This window comes from Glycine soja, chromosome 6, assembly GCF_004193775.1.
Source record: "Glycine soja cultivar W05 chromosome 6, ASM419377v2, whole genome shotgun sequence".
NCBI lineage: Eukaryota > Viridiplantae > Streptophyta > Magnoliopsida > Fabales > Fabaceae > Glycine > Glycine soja.
In genome coordinates this window covers 14,084,958-14,103,404 of record NC_041007.1, presented here as the reverse complement: position 1 = coordinate 14,103,404, position 18,447 = coordinate 14,084,958, and the positions used below count along the sequence as shown (strand labels likewise).

At 28.9% G+C, this 18,447-nt stretch overlaps 2 protein-coding genes across 2 annotated transcripts; one reads left to right on the top strand and one right to left on the bottom strand.

Moving 5' to 3' along the window:
- Positions 1-1,305: 1,305 nt before the first annotated feature.
- Positions 1,306-5,131, bottom strand: LOC114414050 (palmitoyl-acyl carrier protein thioesterase, chloroplastic-like). Its single transcript, XM_028378418.1, has 6 exons — positions 4,705-5,131; positions 3,302-3,435; positions 3,015-3,128; positions 2,384-2,561; positions 2,141-2,209; positions 1,306-1,885 (listed from the first exon to the last, which is right to left on the bottom strand). The coding sequence occupies exons 1-6, from the start codon at positions 5,104-5,106 to the stop codon at positions 1,646-1,648; spliced, it is 1,137 nt and encodes a 378-aa protein (XP_028234219.1). The 5' UTR covers positions 5,107-5,131; the 3' UTR covers positions 1,306-1,645.
- A 4,688-nt stretch (positions 5,132-9,819) lies between these two features.
- Positions 9,820-11,738, top strand: LOC114416116 (HVA22-like protein e). The gene is made up of 5 exons (XM_028380993.1): positions 9,820-10,076; positions 10,216-10,242; positions 10,457-10,579; positions 10,831-11,053; positions 11,157-11,738. The coding sequence occupies exons 1-5, from the start codon at positions 10,030-10,032 to the stop codon at positions 11,175-11,177; spliced, it is 441 nt and encodes a 146-aa protein (XP_028236794.1). The 5' UTR covers positions 9,820-10,029; the 3' UTR covers positions 11,178-11,738.
- The last annotated feature ends 6,709 nt before the right edge of the window (positions 11,739-18,447 follow it).

The window sequence follows — 18,447 nt, the reverse complement described above, 5'->3', positions numbered from 1 at the left end:
CAGATAATACAGACTGAAATGACTGCTAATATAAAAAGATGTAACATTAAGTGAAAAGACTGATAATGTAATTACAATTCAAAGTACAATGTCAAACATACATAAAATATGAGGTTCCATCTTGAATTACTGATAATGTAATTACAATTCAAAGTACAATGTCAAACATACATAAAATATGAGGTTCCATCTTGAATTAGGATCTGTGATCCCAAACAATAAGTCTCGACAACTTCAATGGTCTGCAACAATAAATATATACAATAAGCAAATAAAAATGAATCACAAAGTAGACAAAGAAAAATAACTTACATGTACTTGAAGCATTTAAAGATCTACATTTCATTGTTCCTTGGTTTTGCAAAGGTGAACAACCACCTTGACTTCTCTTATTTTTACCATCCCATCAAAATAACAGTGTTAATACTTAATGGTGACATTTAATTTTAAAAATCATAAAAATTATATAGTTTTAAAATATGAGAAAGGAGAAGTCAAATCCTTTTCAAATTGGCCTTAAAGAACCCCTAACTCCCTTGTTTAACCGTGAAACAGCAACACGATCAAAAAACAATCCGCTGTGAATAAACAAACGATCGAAGTTGCACGTAAAAAGAATCTGATAATATCTCAAAGAAAAAAAGGAAAAGAAACAATCAGCTGTGATAATGAGCCATAGCTTTTTTTGATTCATAGATGAAGATCTAACTAAGACCATGGTAAAAGAACTGCAATGTTTTAGCAGGACTCCGCTTACTTCATTTCAATCTTATTAAATATTTAAGCAACATGATCTAGGAGTCAAGCCCGACATAGCAATATATCTCGGTCCATTGCAGCGGTGCAACGGGGTTAGGGATTTCCTAATGACAATTTGGAAATTGGATGAAAAACTCAACTGTAATTTTAAATGATGCGTCAAAATTTGATTGCTCAAGCTGAAAATGAAACACAAATGCGAGACTCATAATTTAAATCTCTCTTTATACAAGTTAATCACTTACTGTAAAATTAGTTCTCTTTATTTTTATCATTTATTTCTTTTAGATTTAATGATTAAAATTAATTATTTATTATAACTATTAGATCTTAACAAAATAAGTAAATTCAAATTGATTATGTGAAGCTCCATTGAGTGACTGTGTGTTTCACTTAATTGATTAAGTATATATATAATAGTTGGAGTGTCACATAAATGACGGTTTACTGTTTATTTTTGCATGAAAATCTTTTCACGTGGATCTCACAAGTTTTTTTTTAAAGATTTCCATGACTGTGCATGTTTAACAAATTTGCTTCCGTACAAAATGCAAGAGCGAAATGCTTACTTTGAGCAGTTTGAGGACAAGGGGTGCCCAAAAACAAGGCTCTTTACATAACATCCTGTTTGCATAATATATAACCACGTAATGCTATATGCGTCCTATATCACATAAGCATTCTATTTTTACTGGTCCATTAACAACTATATCCCTGAAATATTAAAATAGTTGATCGTAAAACAGCCACTATACCCTCATAAAATAATTTTATTTTTTTAAAAAAAACAGATATATGCACTGTCACAAAACAACCACAACAGATTTCACCTGCCCCATCCAAAGCATCCGCAGATTTCAATTCATAACCTTGTTCACTCGTGGTTTTACTTAAGATGCCAATCTGTTCTGGCTCGGACCAACTCGGCTTTATTGTCTTGTAGACGAAGCAGGTGTATATATTGCAGGCCGGGTTTTCTGTTGATAGAGTTATTATCAGAGGCACCAATCACGCTGGAGGATGGACCTATCAATGACTCCAACAAATCTGATAGAGTACATTCACGCCGAAACTCCAAAGTAATGCTTGTCATTTTGTAATCTTCTAATACTTCTCTTGGCACGCTCTGCACCAACAAAATCAACAAGCCCCCAATGGTTAGTTTCTTCTTACATTGCTTGTTAATCATCACAAAATTTATAAAATGCATAACATTGCACAACTATTTTGAGTGACTTGTATAAGTGATCAAACAAATCTAATTCGCTGACAATGTTTACGAGTATAAAAGAGTCTAGGTATTACTGTCACGTTTCTGTTATACATTATTTTGTCATATATACCTTGGAACTTTTTTTTGTCAAATATGTTAAGTACGTACCTCTAAGATCCATGTGATGTATTTTACATTGTTAACATGCTGGTTAACATCCATGTCGTTCCTCCCTGGCTGGTTTGCATGCAGATATTAAAAAAGTCAATATAAATATAAATTGATGTAACCATGATCCATATGTGGGACTAAAATTTTTTAGACCTTGAGGAAGAAGGGAATCCAGTGAAGTGTTGATTAATCGAAATGAGATTATTATTATTGAGCCTAAAAATTTGTTATCAAACTTACAGTCACACCAAATCGAAAACTCTCAGCAGTGTCATCAGTGAGCTTTTGTATCTTCTGATGATCTATTTCTTCCCTGGCGATGGCAAACCTATTAAAGTAGAAAGTAACAAGTTCTTGTCTAACTTCTTCAGGTATCTTGCATAATCTTCTTGTTTCTTGATTCACGATTGCCCATATGCTGCATCAAGGAAAGTACAGAAAATGGAGCAAATATTATGGGTTAGTTAGTAATTATGAAAACTGAAAGAAATGTTTTTTTAGATAAAAGAGACCGGAGAGGGGCTAAGGAGATGTGGAGATTTACATCCCAACTATGTTGGCACCCTAATCTCAACAGCCCCCTCCATATATGTTAAGAAACAGAGAATTACAAAATAATTGGGAGGGTCAAACCATACCCAATGAAGATAATGAAAGAAATGTTACTAACACTAACACTCTTATAACACTACTTTTGTAATTGGTTGAAATATATTGGAAAATACTGCAAAATTTTGTGAGTCTGCTACTTATTATAAGAGTGTGTTAACTAATATTAGAAAATATGTTATAAGGAAAATGTTTGAGAGAGTATATTGTTAGAGAGTGTGTTGTTAGTATTTCTTAAACTGAAAAGGATAAATCGTTGCACCTGGTTGCTTTAGCTATAATCTCTTTGGTGTAATGGTCCCTGACTATCCAATCTCTTCGCGTTCCATTCTTTCCGGCAACATCAAACCAAGTTTCAACCTCAATTTCATCCCTCCTGTCATATTTATGATTGTCTTTTAGTAAACCATCAATATGCACTCCTTAAAAATTTAAGTCTTTTTAAAATTACTTTCTGCAATTGCTTTAAAAGTAGTATAAGAGGTTGGGGGCAGGGGTAGTCATAAGCATCATATGTGTGTGTGTGTGTGTGGATAGATTGATGTTTACCATTTGCTATATCTCTGTACTTGAACTTGAAAACGAGTAACAACCCAAATGAGATTGCGAAGGTCCATTTCCTGAGTAGCTCCAAAACCGTTCTGACTTCCCCCACAGCTGGAGACATGGTTTAAAGCAGTTTCCTGAAACATTTTATATGCAGGTCATCGAGATGATTTTTCATTCCTCTGGTTCATTAATTCTATTTCTCAAGTAGTGTTTCAAAAACATTATGATCATGAACTGTGCTCTTTTACACTCATCAATCAATAACTTGTATTTATTATTCTCACATCATGTCTTGTATAAAAGGAATTGTCTGGCCTTTTTACAATATAGATTCAACTATTTGACAAGTAACTTTTTACACACACTTTTAAATGCTGATTAGGTGTTCATAACAATATGAGTAGGAAAACCAATGAGCAAGATAAGCTCTTATCCTTTCCTAGAGCATACAAGAAAATCTAATAGATAGTGATATAAATTGTATGTTAATAATAAACCTGAAAAGTAGAAGATTGATTGAAGAAAATTTTGTTACTTCAAGAACTTGTATCTGAATATATAATTTTAAATTTCTCTATATATTATTGTTGTAGTATATTTTGAATATAAATTAATTAAGTAGATCATATTAATCCGCTATAAATATTATAATAAATACTCCTTTATAACTTTTATAACTCATAGTGATAACAATGATGATGACAATAATGATTAAATGACATAATGATAGTGATAATCATGACAATAATAATGATATTAATAATGTAGTAATAATGACAATGATAATAGGATCAGTGGTGATGATAGCAATAATAGTGATTATAATAATAATGGTAACAATCATGACAATGTTTAAGATGCATAAAATAATAGTGATAGCATTTATGATAGTGAGGGTAGCAAGGTGGTGGCGATTTTGGAACAAAATCAAGAGTGTGATGGTGGGGGTAAGAAAAAAGTATCTATTTTATCCTATTTTGTTCCTAACCCAAATCCTTCCATGCAAGATAACTTTAAGATAATGAACATGACTAAATAAGCTAACGATATAAATAGTTTTCTTCTTTTTTTCTTTCCCGAAATTGTAGCCGCATGTTAAATATGTTTTAAGATTTAAATATGTTTTTGATCTTTAATAAATACTCATTTTTTATGTTTGGTCACTAATAAACTTTTTTTTCATTGAGTCTTTAATAAAATAATAATTTTATTTTTAATCATTAATATTTCGTTTTAATTCCTGATAAATTAATGAATTTTTATTTGTTCTCTGATACATTAACGAATTTTATTTTAATCCCAATTAATTACAAATAAAGAAAATTATTAAGAAACAAATATAAAATTCACTCATTTAAGTCAATTGTAAGTTTGATGAAGCAATAGATGTTAATTAAGCTAACCTGGAGAAAATTCATGAGTGTCTCCATGGTGATAGTTTTATCTGGTCCAATTTCGTAGCACCTAACAAAGAAAGTCTGCCTATATACAAACCTGTCCTCCACAAACCTTCCACGAAACAAGGTAACAATATGTTCTCTGCTAATTTCATTTGCCAACTTGCCTGCTGCGAGATGAACCAATGGAACATGTTTCATTCCTTTGATTGTGTTCATTCCCCCAGGACTACATTGAGAACTTGCAGTGATCACCAGCAATGAAAATCTTCGTTTATTGTTCAATGTATTATTAGTGTTGCATGAGGAATTAAAGCTTGGCTTCAAAAACTCCCCTCCCTTGTTGGCATTGCACCAATTTCCCCGAAATTGTAGCCGCATGTTGATGGGTGCCACCATTGATGTCATTGCTGAATTCAACAAGAAATTTGAAGTTGGCACAGTTGAACACAACACAATTTGTTTCTAGCCATGCTTCTAATTTATACATTCTGTCCTCGTATGGACCGTGTCTAGTGATGAAATGTGTGACTAATAATTAATTAATTAAGGTTATTATTGTTCGAAAGATGAAAAATAAATGTTGATTAATAACGTACACGGAAGCATTTGGGTTCTGTCGTTTGTCACGTTTGATTTTTTGTTTTATCTTATAAATAAATATTTATTATAAGTTCGGAGAAACAGCAATGTCATGTGCAACATGTTTTGGTTGTTTTTTCTCAACTCGAAAATAAAGTCCTATAGTTAAGCACGTTCTTTATTTCGATCGAGTCTGATCGAGTGAGTGGGTATTGAACGGCTTTAATCGCTACAGTATGCGTATGATGTTATTTTCAGGCTTAATTGTCAAGTATTGTTTTAATTGCCATAACAAGTCAATTGTTGTTACACCGGCCTGCTATTAATGTCCTCGGCTCATGGTTAAGCATTATATGAGTTCCCACAATTAAACAATTTAATGTATTCAATTATCATGCACTTGGTTTTAGTACTTGCTATTATACAGTAATTTGGCTGCTGCAATTGTTATGTATACTGGTGGTTGGGTCTTTCTCTTGGACACACCCCTTGCTTAGGAGTAATAATATTCTTTTGTCCCTAAAAAATTAAGAAAATGCAATGCACTTGATAATGTTTCCCAAATCATTTCAGCTGCCTTTTATTTTTTTTAGCCAAAAAACTTATTTTATTATTTGGTTAATAAATTTTTATAATAATTTTGTAATAATTTTTAACATTTTTTTAAATATTGATTATGTTTAATAAGGTTTTTAAGGAACTTATAAGTTTCTTTAACTGACTTATAAGTTTTTTTTGGCCAAAATAAACTTATTTGATACATGAGTTAAATTTTAGTAATTTATTTTTCATAAACTACTTCAAGTATCTTATTTTGATGAGTTGCTTAAAGTAGCTTAAGGATAAGGAAAATAAGTTAACTTATAAGCTACTAATTTTTTCTTCTTAATTTTATCTTATTATTTTGTTTTACCCTTTTATTCAATTTAAAAACTCTTATCTTTTTGTGTTTGTTTTCAGAAAAAACTCTCATATTTAATTTTATGTTTTCACACACATATGACACACTACAATTAACTTATCAATTGTAATTACCATATTATTTCTTAAGGTTAGAAATTCTTTGAATCATATTAATTTTATAATTATTTGTTGAATTATTCTATTATTTTACTACAATTATATGACCTAAATCATTTTCTTACATGATTTTTATTTTATCAATTCAATTCATAAAAACAAAAAAGTTCCTTTTTGTTAACTAATCCTTGCACAAATTAAATATTTTCTTTACATCATTTGATATTTATCCATTAACTTATTAACTAGTATTATCAAGCACTTTTAATTAAATCAACTAGCTTATAAGCTTTTAACTAACTTCCAGCTTTTTAGCTTATAACTTATAGCATATTAGTTTTCAGCTGGCTTATAAGTTAGAATATGTTTGATAAAACTAACTGAAAACTTATACACTTTGCTGATTTAATTGAAAGTGTTTACCAAGACTAATTGATAAGTTAACTCATAAATGTCAAATAACATAAATGACATATTCAGTTGTGCATAGGATTTAATTAACGAAAGGGTAAATTCTCAATTTTACTAGTTGAAAGGGGATAAATTAAAAATTATGCAAGAAAATGAATTAAATTAGATAACATAAAAGATAAGAGAGTTTTAAAATTATTTTTCTAGACATTGCCTTTAAATCGCTTCTCTACTCAATTAAATTAGATAACATATAAAAGATAAGAGGGTTGCTTAAATCATGCATGTACAAACGTAAAATTAGATAAAAGATTTTGTCAATAACAAATAAGATAAGAGAGTTTTTAAATTGAATAAAATAATAAAATAAAATCTCGAATAAAATATTAAGGATAAAATTGAGAAGAAAAAAAAAAGCTAATACATAACTTATAAGCTAACTTATTTTCTATAAGTTACTTAAAACAGTTTATGAAAAATAAACTAATAAAATAAACTCATATACTAAACAAACTTATTTTGGTCAAAAGAATATATAAGTTAGTCAAATAAGCTTATAAGTTTCTCTAGAGTCTTACCAAACATAACCTTAATCAAATGAGCTTAAAACATTAATTTAGTTTTTAGCTTTTATATTTGCTTTCTTTTTATCTTTAATGTATTTATCAAAATTTTTATTATTCTTTTTAAATAAATCTTGATTTTATTATTTTATATTTTTTATCTAGTTCAACAGTTAATTTTATTGAACACTTATGATTTAATAAATTAATTTTTTAACTTTTAACTCATTTTTCAACTTTTAACTTTCAATTAGTTAATTTTTCCATACCTTGATTTACTTGCGCTACTCATATTTTTAACATGGTATTTATTTTGTGTTATAAAATTCATTCAATATGCATGTGCTTTGACCAATTAAATTAAACTGTTACTTTAATTGCTAATTGATATTAATTGTCATATTTTAATTGAATCACATTGTACGCTGGGTTTTGGTTGTGAATTTCCATTGAGATTATTTCAATTAAATGGTAGCTATTAATATAAATGGAGCCAATTAATTAAGCTAATGTTTCGCTCCCTGGTTACGTGAATTGGGGATAGCTATTTTGCCATTGTAAAACAAATTAAGGAAAGGCAAAATATTGGCAATACTGAGAATCAAACCCAGGAGTGTCTTACAAAAAAAATAATTCAAGAGCGCGAGGCAATAGAGAGGATGAGTAACATAACCACTAAATCAACTTGTATGGTTATGATCTCGTCGCTTTAATATATATTTAAATAAATGTTGATATTTGGAAGAGCAAATATTGTGGTCACTAACATTGGTAAAATATTTATTGATAATTAATTTTTATAAAAAAAAAATCATTTTTAATAAAATATTATTTTTTTTAATTACGTTTCTTTCCTTTATATGACTCAAATTCAAAACCTTAGTTAAGATATCAAATTCAATTTCATTCTGACCAACAATTTATTTGTATTTGTTATTAAATATTGACACATAAACATGTAATAGTTTTAAACACAATCATTAGCTCACTTTCTCCTTATACTTCTTTTTCCTCTTAATTTTTCTTTTTTTATAATATCATATCACTTATTATATTTATATATATATATATATATATATATATATATATATATATATATATATATTTGTCCTCTTTTTATGTCGGATACTAAGCTAGAATAACATTCTGATCTATTTATCTTTTTCCACAAAAAAATAGGGATCTGATTGGAGGAGATTTTTTATGATTCAAGATACCATGCTTAAGCCATCAAAACTATCTTAGAAATCATCAAATCAGACTGTATATCAAAGCTGGCAATGTTTTCAAAAATTAAAAAAAAAATGTTATTTTGTTGTAAAAAAAAAAAAAAAAAAAAATATATATATATATATATATATATATATATATATATATATATATAAAATAAAGTTTTGAAAGAACGAAAGGTTCAAACGATATATTAAAAATCTTGTCAATCAATAATTGATCAATACATTAAAAGTATTGATTAAAGAATTAATATAGCAGGTTTTATAAAAAAAAAATATCGTTATATTTATTTCACCAAACAAAAATATCATTATAAATATACTAGATAAAGTAGATATTGCAGTAAGAGTGTATTAATAATATTTTTAATAAAATAAATAAATAAATAGAATTACTCCTTTTCTTTGGCAAGAATGGGAATTGGACAGTTGGGAGGAGATAATCAAATTAGAGTTGGGCCAAGTTAGACTTGCGTTACTTTTTGGGCCTTATAAGGGCGTCATGTATGTGGTTTCATGGATCAAATAGACTTTGATAAAAGGTTCGCAACACAACTTTTAAATTTAGACTTTTAATCTTTTCAGAAAGACTTTGTCTATTTTTAGTGTCTTATTAATTTTTATGGTACATAATTAATTCTTGGAAGAGATTAAATAGGAAATAAAAAAGACAAAAAAATTATCTCACATATATAAATGAAAAAATATTAAAATTCAAAATCTAAAATTCCACGAACATCGAATATTTATTTAACCTTCGAATATTCCCTTTCTTCCTAGTCTGTTGGGTTGGTTAGCTGGGACTATTTGTCACTTTGCCTTTGCTTGTGTCAGTCAGATTCAATCTTATAACTAATCAAGTATTAATTTTTCAGCTTTATCAGTAAATCAACAACAAACACATAGCGAGTGCAAGCCCTTTATTATGGCTTTATCCATGGTTTCTACCCCACAAGAGAAGGAAAATCTCAACACATTGTATCATTATCATCCATCACATGATTCAGGAGACACATCTAATCGACACGTGTCACCGACCCGCATGCATTAAAAAGTGTGCACACGTGGCCTGTGCTTTGGGCAAGGAAGGAACCTTCGTAAGAATTAGGGCAATTAGTAATTAGTAATATTAAACAAAGAAAATAACATTGGATAAGGTGATATATTTCTCATCTGGACGGTGCTAGATTGAACGTGACACGTTTAAGGCAGAACCCGATACTTGCCCCCTCTCTTCACACGTGGCCCCCCTTGTCCTTCTCTCTATGACCCATCACACTTCACAAACATTTTATATAAGCTTCCCTCTAACATGATTTTCTCTTGTAACCCTTAAACGTTTTCTCACTTCACACGTTCATTTTCATTTCACCTTTGTTATTTACTGTGGCCCAACCACCCCAACCTAATTAAGCACCCCTTTACTACTCTTTCCATCACCTTCTCTCTTTCTATTTCTTCCTTTTCTTTTCATCTTAGTTCACTCTCAACGTACAAACAATATAATAATAATACAAACACATATGGGCAAGTTGTGGACCTTGATCATCCAGCTTCATTCTATTGCTGGGTATGCACTCTTCTTCAACCTCTTCTAACGTCCATGATTTACTTTATTATATTTCTTTGGTTTTGATTCCTGTATGTATCGCGTGTGTGTATATATCTTAGACTACTATTGATAACTTCTATGTTTGTCTTCTTTTCAGGCCGGTTGTGACGTTATTGTACCCTTTGTAAGTATGACCTTCAACTTCAACATTTTGTTAATAACTTTTTAATAAAATATGTTCTATGTTCTTTAATTTTAACCTACAACTAATTAGTGGACGTAAAATATATCTAGCTTTCCTCTGTTGAGTACTTTAATTAGATTAAAACTTAAATATAAAGTAAATACTAAATACTATTATAGTAGTAATTTTCTATTATATAATTTTACTATTGCAGGTATGCATCGGTGGTAGCAATAGAGAGCCAGTCCAAGTTGGATGACGAGCAATGGCTAGCTTATTGGATCATCTATTCGTTCCTCACCCTTGCGGAAATGGTTCTTCAACCTATCTTAGAGTGGTGAGTTAGAAATTATATATTTGTATGAATGAATCATGCATAAACATATTCTCTCATTGAATTTATTTATTTTCATTGGAATTTATCTTGAATTTTATCAAAGAGGTTTAACTGTTTAACTCAGATACTTGAACAAGTGTGTCATAAATCTCTTATTAATCATCTTTGTGATTCCTACGGACTACGGATCAAAAAGAAATTGTTGATTAATGTAGTTAGAAAAAATTGATTATAAAATTTGAAATTAGCAGGATACCAATTTGGTACGATGTGAAACTATTGACGGTGGCATGGCTGGTGTTGCCACAGTTAGCAGGAGCTGCGTACTTATATGAAAGGTTCGTTAGAGAGCATATAAGGAAATATATAACGGAGAGACAGTATCTCTATGGCAACCACCAGCAACAAAGCAAAAAGTCTCCCAATAACGGTGGCAAGGCCAAGAAATTCGTCGAATTCGTCACGCCCAAGAAAGTGAGTTTTAGTTGGTTTAATCTTTTTGAAATGAACTAATTTGATGCATCAAATTCTAATGTAAATTTGTGGTTGTGAATTTGCCATGACGGTGCGGGAACAGGGGGATCAGGAGGCATATTGAATTGGCAATTGGACGGTGCTGAGCAGTGTATTTTGAGTTTTTTAACTGAGGATCTTCCAATTGATCATTTGAGTCAAATCAACTTTCCTTTTAATTTGGTTATAACTGTGTTTTATTTATGTTTTATGTATATATATGTATGTGGATCTCTTTCGTGGACTACCTCCTTGCTGTATGATCATAATCTCATGTCGTGTATGTGAAGTGATATCTTTCTTGAGTCTCCTTTTGCCTAATACGAAAGTAAAACCAAATTCCATTTTCAGGATGCATCTATTTTCTCTCATACACACACGGGCTTAGGGTAGGGGAAAAATGGAGAAAGGGATTTGGGTCGCGGCTCAAGAATCGAATACTTTATAGGATCATGGGCCAAAGAAATTTCAAGTTGGGTTATTTGGGCTCAGTTGCAAAATAAAAATTTGCTAGTTGAATCCACGAGGTCTTCCTAATGAAAATTGTGTCATCCCAAAACTGAAGAATATTATCTTCCACCTTTCTTGTTCAACATGGTGGTAGAGGGATTGTGTGGACTAATGAGCAATCGAAAAGAATTATATATAGTGCAGAGATCCATAATGAGAGAAGCAATCGAAAAGAATCATATATATAGTGTAGAGATCCATACCTTATATATGATTTAATGTTTTGCAAAGAAAACATGTAATATTGACTTCTCTCAAGCTTTTCACAACTAATTCTTTGCTCTAAGAAATCCTCTCCCAGACTTTAAATGGAGACAAAATGAGAAATAGAGTTTAATTCTATATTTTATAAAATCAACAGAAAAAAATAGATTATTTTTAACTTGTAGTAATCGATTATTTTGCTCTTCAAAAACATAAGTTTGAAGAACGAGCATATTAGACAATTATTTTTTGATATAATCAATTATTTGCAAATGTTGTAATATTTTACAAAATACAATTGAGTTTAATATGATCATTGTCCTTTAAAACACAATTACATTCTTGATCAATTTTAGATTTTAATAACTCTTATCACTTTTCTTAATTCCTCATGTTTTTAATTTGAGGTTTAGATCTTTTCAAGTCAAAGAAATCATTCAAGATAGCAACAACACCATTATGAATCGTGACAACGGACAAAATCTGATGCAGTCCCAAGAGTTGTATACCCTTCCACTCAAAAAGATTTCTCCTCCATAGTAACCTCCACTCCCACCTTCCCTCTCTCCACACCCCTGTGATTTATAGTGTCCTTTTTTTGTGTGGAAACCCATGTGATTGATAGTGTCTTTTTTTTTTGTGGAAATAAGATTGAGTCTTTCTTCATCAATCCACTAAGGTCCTCTGCAACAATAACAAAAAGGAATGGAACCAATGGATCCCCTTTCTTAAGCTCCTATGTAATTTAAACTCGTTGGAATGACTTCCATTATTAACAAGGACCGATCGCAATTATGTAAGTAGAAAGACAATTCTTAATCCACAAGATTCACTTGTCTTTGAACCTAGCCTTTGAAGCATGTAAAATCAAAATTCTCAACACAAAATCATAAAGCTATCCAACTTCGTAAAGATCATATTCTCAAACACAGAATGGTTTCAACTTAGGTTCAGTAGGACAAACACATGCATTTGTTCGCTAGTTCAAACAATATTTCATACTTTAGCGTCCAAGTTAAAGTCTGGTTGCTGAAATAAATATCGCAAAAATGGTCGCTAAAAAAGTATTTTTTTTCAAAAACAAACCACATAGCAACTAACTTAGCAATTCATTAGTCTGTTACTGAAAAAAACAAATTGATTTTTCTATTATTTAATAAAAGACCAATCACTGGTCACTAGTTTCCGTCGCTATTTTGCATCTCTTGTAGTGAATACAAGACAAGTCATGTGTTCGATTTTTTGTTCAACCAGCCAAGTCAAGTTTTATAGCACTGCTTGCAACAAATTAATATGCCCAACCCGATAAATTTTCCCTCTATCCCATTATATACGTAAGAGAAATGACAAAATCTATAAATGAATTAATGATATAAGGTTAATTTTGAAAAATTATTATTCTCTTTTATTTATTTATTATTGTGTAAAATAATGTAGAACTACAATTATTTTGGGACGAATGGAATAGCAATGACATTTCAAAATAAGGTGTTATTAAACATATAACAACAAGAATTGAAAAATTGGAAAGATCAAGCAATTAGATAGTGCAAAAATTAAAGAGAATTAAGTTGTGCAAAATTAAAGGGAACTATGATGATTAAGAATTGAAAAATTGGAAAGATCAAGCAATTAGATAGTGCAAAAATTAAAGAGAATTAAGTTGTGCAAAATTAAAGGGAACTATGATGATTATAACGCAAGTATGACAATTAATAACACAATTCATTATGATAATCAAGCAATAAAGAACATAGGACTCAAGAATGTATTATTAACTCTTAAGTTTGAGTTTTGGGTATATAACTACGTTAAATATTCGAAGGAAAAATTTTGCCATCAATAATAATCCTCTAGCTCAAACAGAATTATATCCAATAAAAAATACATATGATCTAAAAAATTAGTTAAGAAATAGTGAAAATTTAAGGTTTAACAATAATGGATATTATAATGGAAGGTCAAGTGCAACTTAATCCTTCAAAAAGTTGCTCAAAACATAAGAAAAAGACATGTAAAGGTAAGTAGTAAAAAGAAAATATTCAAGCAGACAAAAAAAAAAGATAAAAGATTTCACACTCTATAAAAAGTGTGAGAATTTGACACAGTGTGAAAATTTGACACATGTATGTTTTATAAAAATAAAAAAAAAGGTTTGATCTAAGAACCCGTAGGAAATACAACACTTAAACTCAGTGAAAATATAATCCTATTCAATGATGAAGAAAAACATCCTTGTTTATAGAAAAAGTACTTCCCCTCCTTTAAAAGTGGCAGCAGCTAGATTTAGCTCAAAGGAGAGAGAGAGAATATCAAATTATTGAGTAGAAATTTTTTATAAAGTTAATTTCTTCAATAACTCTTTTTATATATTAAACTTCATTAATTCAATTATTTAATTAAAATTTCTTATTTATTGTATATACAAAATCTAGATAGTCCCATAAATAACCGCCCAATTAGTTTTCTAAAATTGCCAACGAAGTTATTAGCCACCGAATTAATTTTTCAAAATTGTCACCCAATTAGTCATTATTTAGCGACCGAAACAATAAGTCATTAATATCATGACTAAGCATAAAATTACAGGCTAGATGCTTTATTTTTTTTATAACTGGTCACTAAATAAAATACCTCTATGATTGACTGTCGCTAAATAAAAAATTTAGCAATTGACTCTTAAAATCGATGACAAACAGCTGTGTGACGAGGGTGTCTGCTACTAATATGTGCGGTTGCTAAATCAGTGACAAAATTAATTATATCAGTCGCTAAATCAAGTTATTTTGTAGTGGTATTAACCTTACCATCTTTTTTATAAAATTTTAAGATTAGTTGGTACTTCATTAAATAAACTCAATTTAATATATAATATATTTTTAAAATATAAGTAATTGTAAATGATAAGATTACATAATCATAGATGTTCAATTTATCTAAAATTTAGTATATATGATCGTTAATATCAAAATATTCAACTATTATATATATATATATATATATAACGAACAAATCTTAAGGAATATTTTGCATGAATAATAAATGCATTAGTGGTCTTGGCTCATGAAAACGATTAGATTTTTTTTTCACGTATATAGTTTTCAAAATACACTTCGTGGTGGCAAAAGCGGGTGCATGTGTTGATAGACCATTAGTATCCTACTTACTGAACGACAAAGAAACCAGCATACACTTATCAACAAACATGCATGTATTATATATAGTGGCATATTAAATATATTCACTTACGAAATTGCATGCTTATAAATATATAGCTAACCTGCGGTGGTGGTTGAATACTGTTTGTAGCTCCAATTATCAGTATCAGGGGATTGTTTATTTAAGTATGATGACTAATGGAGTGATGAAACCAAATGCAATGAGGAAGTGACACCGTATCGAAACCTAGGCGTTTGTACATTGGTTGCAGGGTTTGGTACATAAAACCAAAAATAGAAAAACTACACGTGGAAAACATAAGACCATTATGGTATCCATGCCACAATTAACGTTAAGTTCGTTATCCAATTGGTGTGCTTTGTGAACAAAAATTCTGGAGCAAAGATGCTCTTGAAGTGGGAGGAAACAGGTATATTATAAGCATGCAACAACAATCTGAAGTGGGTGGGATGGGCCTATCACTTGAGCCAATATGGTAGAAGCTTCCAAATTACAGAATGTATAAACACCACATGACATGATTGGGTGCCTTCAATTTAATTAAATCCCGTATCTTCCAACTAACAATTGTGTTCGATCGAATCATTGAAAAATAGATTTGGTTAGATTTAATATGTAATGAGAAATAGATATTTATGCTCATGTTTGTCATAAAATATGACTTGTATTTTATTAACAAATGTTCATATTTGGAACATTTTCTTGTATTTCTTGAATTGTCTAGTAGACAAGAGATTAATTTCTTACTTAGGATCTGTTTGAATAATTTTTTTTATAAAGCAATTTTAGAAGAAAAAAATAAAATAAGTTTTCCTATAAGCTAAAATTAATTTATGCACAAGTTAAAATTTTATTTTTTTAAAGAAATTAATATGAAAGAGTTTTCTATAAATTAACTTATACATATATTATTTTTAGATTATTTAAAAACTTATTTCATTTTATTTTTATTTTTTTCTCTTATAAGTATTTATGAAAAGTTTATCAAAACAAGCTCATAGTGTTTAATTGGGGAGAAATAGAGGAAAGGGGAGGAAAGAATTTTATTTTAAAACTTTTCTTGCTTAGTTCAACTTTTAGTAGGAGATGGAAGGTGAATAGAGGGGAACAAAATCTCTCTTCACCCAACTTTGACCTCCCTCTAATATTGGAGGGATTTGAAGGAAAAAGAAAAGTGGATTTATATTTTTTAAAATATTTGACTAAAACCTTCCCTCCTCTTGTAAACCAAACAAGAATAGTTTTTTTTTTCTTCCTTCCGCTTCTCTAACCAAACAGAATATGTAATTAAAATCTCCCTCCTCTCTTCTATTAAAATTCTCTCCTCCTCTCCATTGTATCAAATAGAGCCTTAAAATATAGTTAAAATAACCCTCCCCAACAATATTATATATATATATATACACACACACATTAATTTTGATATCAAACTCAAAACCATGTGTATGAAAATTTTTAATTCCTATTACTCGAACTAACACATCTTGGTATATTTAAATTACATTAAAATAAATCAAATTTATTTTATTTGTCATATAGTTTAATTGCACATATTTAGAATGAGTGAAGTAATTAAGGTAATTTAGATAAAAAATTTAATTGAAAAAAAAGTGAAGTCAAATATATTAATTTAGCACATACAATAATTTTATAATTAGATTAATTCTTATTTTATAATTGAACAATTTGAATTTATTTCCAAATTAAATTCATGTACCCAGTGAAATTAAGTTGATTGAGATGGATTTTACCTACGGGCTCCAGTGTTTGAATGTTAAACTTTACTTTAAAGAGGACTTCAAATCTCGTTGCCGCTTATTAAAGAGGACTTTACCTAATTACCACTTCCAATATAAGGATTAATGCCATAATTTCGCTTGTGTACCTAAGGATGATTTCTTTGGAGGGTTGGGGCCGAGTCACCTAACTTTATTGTAATTTTAATTTTTTTTTAATATGTATGATGTTTTAAGATTAAGGTGAGAAAACCCTCAATCCAACATACGTACATCCATGACACAAATATTTTTCTCTCTCCTTATTTTCATTAAACTGAGAAAATTCTATTTCAATGCTTGTTGGCTATTGTTATTACGATCAAAACTAACATAATTCATTTTTATTTAATATGTATACATTTACCTCTTCCAAATAAGACGAACCAGAATTCAAACATGCAGTCTGTCAGATGTGATCCTGTCTCTACTCGGTCAATCCCTTGGTATTGATTTAATATATTTTTAGAACATAATTAATAAAGTCTTTTCATATAAAAAATTATGCTTAACGTGTATACATTTTTTTATTATAAATTCATTAAAGTTTTGGTAGCATGTAAACCTTGTAATTAACATTTATAATCTTGGATTTTTTTTTAAAAAAATTGTTTAAGTTTTTATTTTCCATTATGTTTTCTTAAATCATTTTATAATATATATATATATATATATATATATATATATATAATTACAAATATTTTGTATAAAATTTGATACTTATACATATGTTAGATGAATTTTAATTTTTATAATTAGTTCCTGTAACGCAAGTTTGGCTCCACCGCTACTGGGGATCCACGCTTAAAGACTAAAAAATGAATTGAATTAAATATAATTTAATCTTTTAATGAATTAATAATTTTTATTTATATTATAAAAATATATAAGGGGATCGAATACACATCTAAAAGCATAGCCATCTTGTAAGAAAAAGAAAATACAGTAGTATTTTATAAATTTATCCATAGAAGATCTCATTTATAAACAATTATTAGTTTATTGCCCAAGACCCAAAAATTTAAGAGAAAATAAATTATTATTTATGGTGTAAAATAATTTTACATCATCAATCAATTACAAATTAATATGTAGGATAAATTTGTTAACTTTTATAATAACTATTAACAATATTTTTTATTATTCCATCCGTTTCATTTTATATAATGTTTACGGTTTTTTCATAAGTATTAATTAATGTAATTAGTATTTTAAATTTTATAAAAAAATTATTTAATTTTCTAATATATTTTTTATCTTTCTAATTAATTAGATTTTCTCTCATTTATTATACAATAACAACTACTCTTAAGGATACTCCATAAAAAAACAATTTAATAGATTTTGTAAAAGATCGACAAAATTTAGATGTACTACTATAGATATTATTAGTACCATTCTTCAATTAGATTTAAAGTCCCACCTTGATAATATGCGATGACAATATTGGAATCTTTTATTAGGCATATTACCAAAGTATAAAAATCTAATTCTGACTTGAGAACAACAACACCTACGGTACTATATTTAAATTTTCTCTTTTTGTAAAATACAACTAATTCGATTTTTTTTACTAAAACATTATATAAAAAAAATAAAGTGAGTAGTTGACAACATAAAACTATTTTATACATTATCAATTTATATTATTAAACACAAATTTAATTCTATTTTTTGTGTGAAATT

Excerpts from the sequence above, each read along its gene's own strand:
- LOC114414050 (XM_028378418.1), bottom strand. The coding sequence starts at position 5,106 with ATGACATCAATGGTGGCACCCATCAACATGCGGCTACAATTTCGGGGA. Across the intron at positions 3,129-3,301 it reads GTACAGAGATATAGCAAATG|GAGGGATGAAATTGAGGTTG; the intron begins GTAAACATCAAT and ends TAAATATGACAG. Across the intron at positions 2,210-2,383 it reads GTTTTCGATTTGGTGTGACT|CCAGGGAGGAACGACATGGA; the intron begins GTAAGTTTGATA and ends CATGCAAACCAG.
- LOC114416116 (XM_028380993.1), top strand. The coding sequence starts at position 10,030 with ATGGGCAAGTTGTGGACCTTGATCATCCAGCTTCATTCTATTGCTGG. Across the intron at positions 10,580-10,830 it reads CTTCAACCTATCTTAGAGTG|GATACCAATTTGGTACGATG; the intron begins GTGAGTTAGAAA and ends TGAAATTAGCAG. Across the intron at positions 11,054-11,156 it reads AATTCGTCACGCCCAAGAAA|GGGGATCAGGAGGCATATTG; the intron begins GTGAGTTTTAGT and ends GTGCGGGAACAG.